Source organism: Rousettus aegyptiacus, unplaced genomic scaffold, assembly GCF_014176215.1.
Source record: "Rousettus aegyptiacus isolate mRouAeg1 unplaced genomic scaffold, mRouAeg1.p scaffold_m13_p_7, whole genome shotgun sequence".
In the NCBI taxonomy this organism is placed as follows: domain Eukaryota; kingdom Metazoa; phylum Chordata; class Mammalia; order Chiroptera; family Pteropodidae; genus Rousettus; species Rousettus aegyptiacus.
The window spans coordinates 100,354,800-100,367,599 of NW_023416310.1; the positions used below are offsets into that span (position 1 = coordinate 100,354,800).

The following is a 12,800-nucleotide window of genomic DNA, read 5'->3' on the forward strand; positions in this document are numbered from 1 at the left end:
CCACACACCTCCGTATTTGCACTCTAGAAACTAGATTTGAAACCTTACAAAATCTCAGTTTACACACCTTTCTTTTATTTCAAAAACTACTTTTCAAATTAATGTTTTAATTTGACATGCATTCAGTGATATCCTACGGTTCGCCAGGCACCTTCCCAAGTGCTGAGGGTGAATTAGACCTACCAGGCCCTCGGGGCATACATCCTGGTGGCAGAGGCAGACCAAAAACACACCGAGAAGCAGGAGAGCTGGAGGGTTAAGAGCTGAACCTGGGAGCCAGACTTCAGGCCTTGACTATAAATTTTGTTGCTTTCTGACTATGTGGTTTTGGGGGAATTACTTACCTATAGGTGCCTCAGTTTCCCCATCTACAAAATAATGAGGTTAGTCATTATCTCACAGAGCTGCAGTGAGACTGTTGTCTGGCTCATGGTAACAAGTACGGCCCAACCAAAGGGCTGGAAAGCTAAAATGCAGACAATGTTTTAAAGGTAAAAATGGGGATGATAAATTTGTAGCCATCTCATTTGGTGGCTGTACGTATTACATGGCTTAATTTCTATAAAGTGCTTAGCATTGGGACTGGTATATAGTAAGCACTCAATAGATGTTAGTTACTATCACATTTTAAGCACTGAGTTCTTACTCAATGATTGCACAGTGTTATGTAAGTTCCCTAAAGATACTATGGAATCTTCAAGGCCATTGTTAACAGGTACTGTTGCTGCCTTCTTGTGCTTTATGGTTGAAGAGTTCCTCCTTCAGACACTTGTTCAAAGGCATAATTGCACAAACATGCACTTGTATGAGGTAGAGAATCTGGCCACAGGCATGAAAGACATTGTGAAGATGTGGGAATAAAACATAATAAGAATGAGGTTGCACTAACCAGACTGACTTTACAAAGACTGAGTTTGGGAAAAAAAAAAAAAAAAACCAAAACCCTGATAGACGTAACCACTCAGGAAACTGCACTCTCTCTCACTCCCCTGCCCCCTCTCGGCCACCTCAGCCCCTCCTTCATTAGAACGCTGGTGACTGGCTCTTATATCAGCATTTCCAATTAAATGAAAAAGGGAAAATACAGCCTTGGGCTTTCATGGAAATTATTCTAACTCTCACAATCAGAATCTCTGCCTTAAAAAAAAAATGTATATATGGTTTTAAGATCTTTAACTTTTCCTACAGCATTTCGGTACCCAGCTTTTTCAAAAGCATCTTTTCTGAGGAATGATATTTCTTGAGACAATGTAACATAGTCTTTGCCAAGTGACTCAGTTTGATGTAATATATATAATTTTTTTTTTCATTGTCAAGTGGCCCAAACTTACAGAGAAAAAGTGGGCACTTAGTATCAGTTTGATGTCAGGGTTTTTCCATGTTTGCAAGGGAGCTTTAAATACGACCCGATTCAAAGGTGTCTGCAGGCCGAGCTCCAGCCCTGTGCCAAGATGCTCCCAACCGTGGTCCTTGCCTCTGCCCTTTTCCTCTGCTCAGTGGCCAGCCAGGGGTGTCTGACCTTCGTAGGGATCAAGGACATCAAATACCTCATTGACAACCTGCAGGTAAGCTGGTGAGCGGGGATGCAAGAAATAGCGAGAAAGGTAACTGTTGAAAAGTTAAGTGAACTCTTTAAGAGGATGAAAAGACACATCACCTATTATGGGTTCTTGTCTCTCTACTTTAGAATGATCCATCTTCAAATTGCAGCTGCAGCGGCAATGTGAGTAAATGCTCTTTTAAGAAATATCCAAACTAATTTTAATTTTCACATCTAGAATCTTCACTTTGAAATTTCTCTTTTTCAGGTGACCAGTTGTTTGTGTCTGTCCATTCCTTCTGTAAGTACAGCAAAAGAATATAGTCTTGATCTTATGCTTTTTAAATTTTTAAGTAAAAATGGTTGCTGTTTTAGATAAGCGTTACTTAATTACGATTGTTACATATTAGCATTTCCTTTAAAAACCAGACTCTTGAAATTCTATATTGTACACATTTCTTTGTATTTAAGTCAATTTTACGACCTTTGAGAGATTTAAACACTTTTCAGTATTTAAAAAAGAATCTCGGATGATTTTTTAGATCAGTGGTCATGTGCACAACTGAATCAAACTGGAACTGAGACTGTAACATATGATGTAGCCCATATCATATGTTGCTTTCTTTCTACTCCAGGCTGACAGCTCTAAGACTGAAAAAAAAAAAAAAAGCGAATAAAATGACAACTCTTTATCTTTCTTCTGGCATCGATTGTCTGTGTGCTATGCCTTCTCCCTCCTTACCCCCTCCTCCCTCACTTCCTGTCTGTTTAGCTGATTTAGAGTGGCCTCTGGGAGGACAGAGTGGCTGAGATTGTGGGTAGAGGGGAAGTAGAAAGGGCTTCCAAAGTTCACTGCCCACTTTGGCTGATAGGAAGTATGGCAGGAACTTTCTGGCTAAGGTGAGGAGGAAGAACTTATCCAAAGGCCCTGCTTTGCTCTCTCCGAAGCAAGGTCTAGGATAATCTGAGCTTCTTGCCCCAACTGAGGTCAGTCATCACACCCCGTCTTGGCCCATTAGAGGAGAATAGGATAAGGCAGAACCACGCAATTATACCACATCCCATCCCCTTAGTTTATAGTCTATGATTTTATCTGCTCCTGAGACACTGGCTGTATTTGACTGACACACCCCAGAGGGTTGGTGTGAAAAGACTTTTTCTTCTCTGTATTTTCAAACTCACTATTTCAAGACTTGGAACAGGAAAGCATCATTTGTAAAGGAGACTCAGAACTGGCTGTTTTCCAGAGCCCATAGGCCTTTAGTCCCTGAATGGAACATACTGGAACTCTCTAGGGAGTGTCACTGTGGAAAAATGGCCTCACCTTGAAATACTGATCATTTCCTAGACTGGCAAAGGACCCGTCTAAAAATGATGTCAGTTTAGGTTAGATTGGTTAAATTAAAAGTCTCTAAAAGCATTTTTTTATGACTCCTTCCCAAAGTTTTCCTCTGAGTGTTTCTCTTCCCAAATCTTATTGTTTACCAGGACAACTGCACCACGCCATGCTTCCAGGAGGGTCTGTCACAGATGGCCAACACCACAGTGAAAACAAGATTCCCCCTAATTTTCAATCGGGTGAAAAGAACAGTTGAAGTCCTGAAGAACAACAAGTGTCAAGTGAGTTTATTTTTATCTGTGACATGCTCTGCTTAGTTATTTCTAGGTGAATGTCAATGCCAACTCTCTCAGAATGAGAACAGATGATAACATCTGAATTGGCACTTCAAGGTCGATAAGCGACATCTAAGAAATTTTATCAGAACAACAGAACTAAAGTGGCAAAGCTGAAATTTGAATTCTGGTCTATGTGACCCCAAAATTCTGCTCTTCACCATTGTGCTATAAAATGACCTTGAAAGGACAAACAAAAAAGATAACAAAATTTTTAGCCTCAAAGAGTCCCAAGAATAGGTTTCTTCTAACGAGATTTGGGAATATTTGATAGTTATATAAGCGTGCGTGTGTGTGTCCCCTGAAATCCTACCACAAAGTCAGCCACCTACATGTCTACTGGTGCCTGTATACCCCCTTCCCCACTGCACCCCCCAACTTCACCAGGCTCTGGGCTGGGGGTTCCTGGGACTGCTATTTTAGTCATTCTGTTAACTTTTATCCCCACAGTTTTTTTCCTGCGAACAGTCATGCAACCAAACCACAACAGGCAACACACTGACATTTCTGAAGAGTCTCCTGGGAATCTTCCAGAAAGAAAGGATGAGAAGCAGCACATGAAGATGAAATAGTATTTATTCTATTTATTAAATGTAAAAAGCCTCCTCTTTAAGTTGTTGCAATTTAAAAATCAAGTAAGCCATGCTAAATAAAAGCCAGTTGTAATAATTGTTTAACATTTTTTAAAATTAAAAAGTATATTTGTTTAAAATATATATGCAAAGCGCGATCTGGTCTCTTGCTGCTTATTCCCACCTTGTGGAACAAAGAAAGCTACAAACTCTGTCAAAGGGCTGAATGGCTAGGCTCACAGCCATGCTGGGGACTGAAGGGGGTGCAGTTACAAAGGGTGTGGGGACAGTCTGAGGGTTGCTACTAGGAGGCCAAGGGCACACCTGAGGTGCCCTATCTGTGGCTGCTGCGGGAGGGAGGTTCAGGGTCCTGCCAAGGAGTCTGGGGTCCCGAGAAACCAACCATGTACCTGAAATGGCAGCACTTTGGCAAGACCAGGAAGTGGGAAACTACTCAAGAATGTGAGCAAGTTCATTCGTGAGAAAGGAAAGTGCTTGAAGCTGAGCCAGAAACAGGTCATGGAGCAGGCTCTTTGGGGGAAAAAAAGCAGAGAAACCCTGGGATCAACATAGTCATTTATTCGCCTGAAAGACCTTCAGCTAGCACCCACCATGTGCCCGGTGTAATGTCTGGCTGGGTTGCCGAGGGTAATGGGGGACCAACCTGAGGCATCCTTGAACTAAGTTGTCTGGCTGGCATAATGTGGCTGTAGCTATCTATAATCGTTTATTGTAAGTGTCAACTTGATCAGGCATTGGGATGCCCAGACATTAGATTAAACATCATTTCTGGGTGTGTCTGTGAGAGTGTTTCTGGATGGGATGAGCATATGATTGGCAGACTGTCTAAAGCAAATGCTCTCCCCAACGTGGGTGGGCCTCATCCAATCCAATGAGGGCCCGAAGAGAGCAGAAAGAGGGAAAAAATTGGCTCTCTGCCTGACAGCTTGAGCTGGAACATTGGTCTTCTCCTATACTTGAACTGGGACTTACACCATCAGCTCCCCAGTTACCACGCTTTTGAACTTGAACTAATACTATAACCACCAGCTTTCTTGGGCCTCCAGCTTGCAGACAGCTGATCACTGGACTTAGCCTCCATAATGGCATGAGCCGATTCCTTATAATAAATCTATAAGTCTATCTATCTATCTATCTATCTATCTATCTATCTATCTATCTATCGCCTACCTACCTGTCCGTCCGTCCATCCATCCGTCCATCCTACTGGTTCTTTTTCTCTGGAGAACTCTGACTTGCAGACTATTCATCTCACCTCAGTCTACCCCACCCCCACCCCTGCCCCATGTCCAATACTCCTGATTCTGGCTTCTGTTCCACAGTACTAATTTGTCTTCTAAAATGCTCTCATTTATTAATTTACTATGTTTATTATTTACTGTCTCTCCCTGCTCAAATGCTAAGTCTCTGAGGGCAGAGAACTCTGTTGTACTCACTGTTGTATTCCAAATGCCTATCCTGAGCCTATACTACTCCTAGACCAGAGTGGGTGCTCCATAAATATTGACTAAATAGATGAAAGGCCTTTGAGATGCAAAGTATGAAATGCTGTGTAGGTCAGGAATGTGCTCATCTGGAGAAGGGATGGTACCTAGAACATACTACACATGTTCAGGAAGGTGAGGTCCCTTCACATACCTCCAGGCAGACCCCAAGCTTAGAATTCACATGACCTTGCTATGTGGGCATGGGCAGCCCACCAGCAATCATCCTGCTTGACTTCCCTGGTTCTGTGTGATGGGCAAGGTGGAGGTAGGGTTAAGGTGAGTGTCTTGGGATTGGGGTGGTCTGACAATCAGAATGGCCTTCCCCTTGCTATCTGAAAGCTTAGAGGCTTGGGAAGAGCTTAGGAGGACCTACTGTGGGGAGTATTTTTCTAGGTACTGTCAAAAATAGGATTACTTCCCCTCTCTATTGGGCTAGACCATCCTTGGGTGCTTTTGATCAATAATATGGGAAGTTCAGAGCACCAAGAGACAGAGTTCCTCAAAGGGTTTTGCTTGACTTTTATTTCTGATCAATCACAACATCGAGCAATATCCCATGTGACCTGTCCTGCAAACGGCCCTTCACCAAAGGTGAAGTTCTCTGGTGAGCTAAGTAGCCCTGGTACCTGGAGTTGTTTGGCTCCTTTAGCAAGGGGGTGGGCACAAGTTTCGCCCTCTGCCTATGGCCAACCCCTGCCCAATATGAGAGAGGGAGGAGTTTTAGCAAAGATGACCCATATCAGAGGGAGTGTATTATTATCTTCTTGGGTGCAGAAATTGTGAGTCCATGAGATATCTAATCATAATTTTTTAGTCTTAGTTTAGACAAAAACCAATTTCTCAGTGACTTATTTGTAGGAACGTGTTTATCAAAGGGCAACGAGTTGGATTTCTAAGTTCAAGAGGCTTTCAGCAGGGGACCACTGGATTAACCTTTGTCCTCCCTCAGCGCTAAAGGCCACCAAGCACTTTGCGGGGGACATAGACCTGAAGACAAATAGACAACAGTCACAGTCCATTGACCCATCTGCTTCCTGAGAGAAGTGAAAAACATTGTGTGGCAGTGCTGGGCGGGTGGGGGTTGGGCACAGGTTCCCTCAAGGAGATGTGGGAAGGATCTCGCATAGCAGTGGGTATGAGAATTCCTGTTCTCACTACTACTGTATGTGTTAGTACCTCTCGGTACCTCCTGTATGATTCACTATCCTCAGCAGCCGCCCTCCCTCCTTATGCACAGTATCCAGATGTGGCTGTTTTACCTGGCTTCCTAGCCGGGCTGTGGATTCCCACGGACAAGACACTGAGAAAAAGGTCTATCAAGTACTCTATGGGTTATTATTTATTAATACTAGGTCTCTAATACCTAAGCACTTACTCTGTATGTACTAAGTGTGCACCCTCTCATTTAATCCCCAGATAACCGTCGTGAGTATTATTATTTCTGCTTTGTAGGTGAGGAAATCAAAGCTCAGGAAGCTTGAATGATGTTCCCAAGGCTCCACAGCTAGTGAGAATTAGAGCAGAGCTCTCGCTCAGGAGTCTCAGATTCCAATTCTTTTCTCTTTCCATTCTGCTCACATTCTGTGTGTATCAAGCATGTACATTGTGTTTCTTCTGACTGCAGTCCTAGGGCAAAATAGATTCATAATAAATGGGCCCACACTCCCTTATCCAAAAACCTGGGGGTCTTTTTAGCACTCAAGCTGTTTAGCTTCTTAGGAAGGGAATACACAATTCATGTATATTACATAACACCCACAGCAGGGCTTGGGGCAGGATTCTGTAATTAAACACATTAATATTTTGCAGCAAAACACACAAGGCGATTGGGTTTGGCAGCCAAATGAGTCTCAACAAATCTTGGGCTTTCAGAGCTGATTGGACTTCAGAATTGTGATGAGGGACTGGTTGCATTCTGCTGGCCCTGGCCCCACTTACACAGGGGGCTCTCTCTCCCAAGGGCTTACCTGGGGCCAGGCTGGGTGTCCCCAGGAGGGACACAGTCTTCCGCAGCAGCCTGGAGGAAGCCTCCCAGGTCGCAGGAGTAGAGACTTCCCTTCTCCTTTGCCCTACCTGAGCTGTCTGAATGATTGGCCCCAGACACAGCTGTGGCACATTACATACTGTGGTTTACAGCCTGCAGCCTCAGCGCCGCCACCTCTGTGAAGCTCACCCTGCCTGGGGATCCCTGCAAGAACAGGTGCTGGTAGTTGGTTTCAGAACACAACCTGGGAACACAATCAGCTTTCAGAGAAGATGGGCAGAGAGATGAGCTGCAACCCACTGTCAACAGATTAGTCAGCAGCATAGCTTGGTGGTTTCCCTGGGCTTTTCTGCAAAAGTCATAAAACCCACAGGACATACCCCTGCAAGCAAGCTCAAAGCAGGATTCTCAGGGCCTGGATAAGGTGTGCTGTAATTACTCTCCTCCCTTATCCAGAAGGCACCTTGGAGAAAGGAGAACTAACATTTGCTAAGTGTTTACTGTACAACAGGCACTGTACTCAGCATGCTTTGTGAAATATCTAGTACTTTTACAACCATGCCATTATAAAATTACTGTATATAATTCCTAGTGCACAGATGAGTAAACTGAGACTCAGGGAGGTTACATAATTTGCTGGGAGCATATTGCTCATAAGTGATAATGCCAAGATCCCAACTCAGACAACTGACTGCAGAGACACACTCTTAAATCTAACCTGCAGGAGGGTGGCAGCTCTCAACAGCCAGCTGCCTTGTCCTGGCTGCCAGGCCCGGGGCAGAGTTGTTTCCAGGAAATTCGAGACCAGGGTACACTGATGCTGGCCAAAGCCAAAGCTAGATGCCGCTGGCCTTAAATTTGACCAGTCCACAGGCATCTGTCTATCTTCCTATCCATCCGATTTGAAGCAGGAAGGCATTGTAAAGGCTCGACCCCGCAATTCCTTTCCTACCCTGCTTCCCTCATTCGCCCCAAACTGAGACCTCCCTTTCTCTGGAAATACAGACCATTCACCCATTTAAAGTGTATAATTTGATGGTTTTCAGAAATGTGCAACCATCACCACAATCTAACTGGATAATATTTTCATCACCCCCAGAAGAAACCTTGCATACATTAGCAGCCGCTCTCTATCTTTCCTTTCCCCAGCCTACTCAACTAGTAATCTATTTTCTGTCTTTATAAATTTGTCTATTCTGGATTTTTCGTATAAATGGACCCATGAGATATGTGTTTTTCTATGTGACTGGCTTCTTCCACTTAGTATGGTGCTTTGAAATGTCATTCATGTTGTAGCAGATATCAGTACTTTTCTTTTTATTGACAACTAATATTCCATTTTATAGAAATATTGCCTTTTACTCATCCATTCATCAGTTGGTAGACATTTTGGGTTGGTTCTACTTTGGGGTCATTATGAATAATCTTGCTACGAACATGCTTGTAAAGGTAAAGGTTTTTGTGAAGACAATGTTTTCATTCCTCTTGGGTAGATACCTAGGCGTGGAGTTGCTGGGTCTCACGGCAATTCTATCTTAATTTCTGAGAAACTGCCAAACTGTTTTCCGAAGTGGCTGCATCATTTTACATTTCAACCAGCAGTGTGTGAGAGCTCCAATTTCTTCATATCCTCGCCAACTCTTACAATCTACCTTCTTTATTGTAACCATCCTAATGGGTATAAGGTGATATCTCATTGTAACTTTGATTTTCATTTTCATAATAACTAGTGATGCATCTTTTCATATGCACATCGGCCACTTTTATATCTTCTGTGAATAAATGTCTAATTGAATAAGTTGACCATTTTAAAATTGGGTCATTTGTCTTTTTTATAGCTAAGTTGTAAGAATTCTTTATATATTTTGGATATAAGTCCCTTATCTGATATAGGATTTGCAAATATTTTCTCCCATTTTGTGGGTCATCTTTTTATTTTCTTGATGCTATCATTCATGGAATAAAAGTTTTTAATTATAGTCCAATTAATATATATTTTATCTTGTCACTTACGCTTTTGGTATTCTAAGAAAACTTTGCCAAACACAGGGCCACAAGGATTTATTTCATATTTCCTTCTATGGGTTTTATAGTTTTACCTCTTAACTCTAAGTCCATGATCCATTTTGAGTTAATTTTCACATATGGTGTGAAGTAAGGTTCTAATTTTATTCTTTGGAATGTGGGTATCCAGTTGTCCCAACACTATTTGTTGAAAAGACTATTCTTTCTCCATTGAATCATCTTGGCACCTTTGCTGAAAATGAATTGACCACAGATGTAAGGGTTTATTCACAGAGTCTCGATTTTATCCCATTGATCTACATATCTACATTATGCTGGCGACACACTGTCTTGATCACTGTAGTCTTGCAATCGGAAAGTGCAAGCCCTCCAACTTTATTCTTCTTTATTAAAATTGTTTTGGCTGTTCTGGGTCTTTTGCATCTTCGTATGAATTTTAGGATTAGCTTGACAATTTCTGCCAAAAATGAAAAAGTCAGCTGGTATTCTAAGAAAGATTTAATTAAACCTGTAGATCAATTTAGGGGTATTGCTATTTTAACAATATTTAGTCTTGTGACCCATGACAAGGAAATAATATTTTTTCACTTTTTAGATCTTTTAAAATTTCTTTCAACAAGGTGTTGTAGTTTTCAATGTATGAGTCTTACACTTCTTTCGTTAAAATATGCCTAAATATTTTATTTTTCAAATGCTATTGTGAATGGAAATTTTTAAATTTTATCTTTGGGGTGTTCATTGCAAGCATATAGAAATACAATTGATTTCTGTATGTTAGTCTTGTATCCTGAAACTTTGCCAAACTTGTCTATTGGCCCTAATAGATTTTTAAATGGATTCCTTAGGATTTTCTACATAGAGGATCATATCGTCTGCACACAGAGGAAGTTTCGTTTTCCTTTTTCCACTTGGATGCCTTCTATTTCATTTCATTGCCTAACTGCCTTGGGTAGAACCTCCAGCACAATGCTGACCAGAAGTGGCAAGATCTTATTCCTGACCTTAAGAGGAAAGCATCTAGCCTTTCACCATTGAGTATTAGGTTGGCTATGGACTTCTCCTAGATGCCCTTTGTCAAGTTAAGGAAGTTCCCTTCTGTTCTCAGTTTGTTGAGTATTTTTTTTTTATCATGAATGAATATTGAATTTTGTCAAATGCTTTTTCTGCATCAATTGAGATGATTATCCTTTATTGGTCATAAAGGCTATTAATATAGAGGTTAATGCTTGGATTTTGAATGTCCAAAAGTAGAGCTCTTACATCTAATAGGAAGTAATGACTCTTTGGATTGTGGAAGAGAAGTTAGTGAGGAGACACTGGTGAGCGCCTGTCCAGCTGAGCTTGAGATAGTGGTGGCAGAACTCTCGGGGCGGGCTGAGGACCTGAGAACTGAGGGCGCCTGAGCTGCGTGTCCTGTGTGCCCTGACGACCTGAAAAAAGAAGGCAGCCTGCCACCCACCCAACATGTGGTGTGGCACAGGGAACCCCAGGAAGGGGGCCTAATGCAGGCCCCTGAGTAGTTCTGATGGAGAAGCCAAGGTTTTTACCAAGGGATGGAGAGGAGCATGGATGTGTCACAGAACGTGGCAAGGCCAGAGAGGCCTCCTGGTTGACAGGTGCATGCACCTTGTGGCCAGGACCAAATGGGAATGAAGATGCTCGAACAGCAGCCACCATGGAGGGAAGGCCGCACCCCAGGACAAGACAGGGGGAACACCAGGTAGGCTGGAGCATCTCTCAAGAACCAGAAACCTCTCCCTGTACCCCAAATCCCTCAAATCTAAAGTCACCCCCAGGATAGGGAAGAGAAGGAGAAAATCCTGAACTGACTGAGTTTAGCTTGGAATTTCTGAATTTTACTCTGAAATGACAAAATTACTTTTTCTGCCATCACGTAGAATGAACGCTTGAAAAAGACTAAATAAGTTAAAGTAGACAAAGCTTCACTTATTTTTTGTATCCCTGAGGACATGCTTGAATCATTCATCAAGCTCGAATAAAGCACACAGTGAGAACCAGGTGCAGAACGCAGCACAACAGTCAGTAATATGTTGCAATGTCTTCAGAATCTGCAGGTACAGAGGAGAGAGACCTAGTCTGCCCTGCCGGGAGGCCAGAGGCTCAAGGCACTGGGGGCAGGTCTTGTGACTGGCAGGGGCGACTGAGCCTAGAGCATGCTGTCCCTCCCCACTCTCAGCCAGAGGAGGGAAGCTGTGATTCTGTGGATGGATTTCTGGCTCCCAGGTGCTCCTGGGCTGGACTCCTCTGCTGAACCAAATGTTTCTCGGGGACCTCTTTGATGTCCTCCTGGCAGAGGAAGATCCTAGAGAGCTGGAATCAATGACTTGTCAGATGCTCTGGGCACTGAAGGGCCACATCAGCATCTGCCATAACCTCACTCCAAGCACATGTATCAGATGTGCACTTACAGATCCAAAGGCCTGCGGGCCAGGCATCTGGAGCTCAGGGTTTAATCTTCAGAGACAAGGCCCAGAGTACTGACGCAGCCGCCCTGTGTTGCTCCCTGAAAAATGCAAACAACCCAGACTCACAGGGAAGAAGGCAGGCTGAAACCAGGGACAAGAAAAACCAGTGACCACTCCCCTCCCCTGCCTTCCTCTAACCCCTATGTTTTGCACTTTACAGTTTACAAAACTACTTTTGCACTTAATTGGTACTGAAGCCCTGAAAAGTAAGTAGGGGCGCCCTGGTGTGGCCATTTTACAAATAAAGAAACTGGGCTTGTTAAGTTCATGAAGATAGATGACAGACCTGGAACTGGAGGTCTTCCTGGTCTGAGGTTCATTCCGTCACAGAGAAGTAAAAGGACAACAACAAGGGAGACAGGAGACTCGCCAGACAGGAAGAGCAGCGTCACAAGGCCCAGATGTTCTCGCCAAGGTCATCAGCCACCAGAGGCTGACACCTGAGGAGGATTTAGTTGACCTCTGCTGCCTCCAAGTGGCGATTCTGCAGCTTATCAGCCAAGAGAGCCTTTGGGCGATGCATTCTTTTTGTAGAGCGGAGGGGGTCTCCTGGGGGGCAAAACTATTTTTACAGAACACTAGGACATTATCTGCTCCTTTCACTCTCATTTCATCGCAGGTATACAATGGCGTTTCCCAACGTCTACACGGCAAGGGACAGCACAACAGACAGAGCAGAAGCAGATACGGGAATCTACCCGGCCTCTGTTTTAAGCTAAGCCAGAGGTCAGGGAGATTTGCAAAAATGCAAAACAATGCAACTCTTTCATTACTTATTTTTGTTTGGGAAGGATAGTTGTTTTCATTAAAATGTGTTGTTATGTTAACATGTGATGAGTTTATTATACTTTAAATATTTTTTTTTAATTCTGTTTTAATTTCTGGCTAATGTTATAATCTACAGAAACAACCATTCTTTGAGGCCCTCAGTAATTTTTAAAGAGTGAATGGGACCACCGTTGAGAATGGTTATTGTTATTCTTTTTGCGGATGACAGGAATTTTCCCTGTT

General features: G+C 43.0%; 1 protein-coding gene across 1 annotated transcript; it reads left to right on the top strand.

Annotated features, from left to right (window-relative positions):
- The first annotated feature begins 1,451 nt into the window (after positions 1 to 1,451).
- Positions 1,452 to 3,775, top strand: IL9 (interleukin 9). The gene is made up of 5 exons (XM_016137636.2): positions 1,452 to 1,565; positions 1,688 to 1,723; positions 1,809 to 1,841; positions 3,029 to 3,160; positions 3,665 to 3,775. Exons 1-5 carry the CDS (start codon positions 1,452 to 1,454, stop codon positions 3,773 to 3,775), a joined length of 426 nt encoding a protein of 141 aa, XP_015993122.1.
- Positions 3,776 to 12,800: the final 9,025 nt, after the last annotated feature.

Coding starts and splice junctions, on each gene's coding strand:
- IL9 (XM_016137636.2), top strand. CDS start 1,452: ATGCTCCCAACCGTGGTCCTTGCCTCTGCCCTTTTCCTCTGCTCAGTG. Junction 1,724..1,808: donor ATTGCAGCTGCAGCGGCAAT/GTGAGTAAATGC, acceptor TCTCTTTTTCAG/GTGACCAGTTGTTTGTGTCT. Junction 1,842..3,028: donor TGTGTCTGTCCATTCCTTCT/GTAAGTACAGCA, acceptor ATTGTTTACCAG/GACAACTGCACCACGCCATG.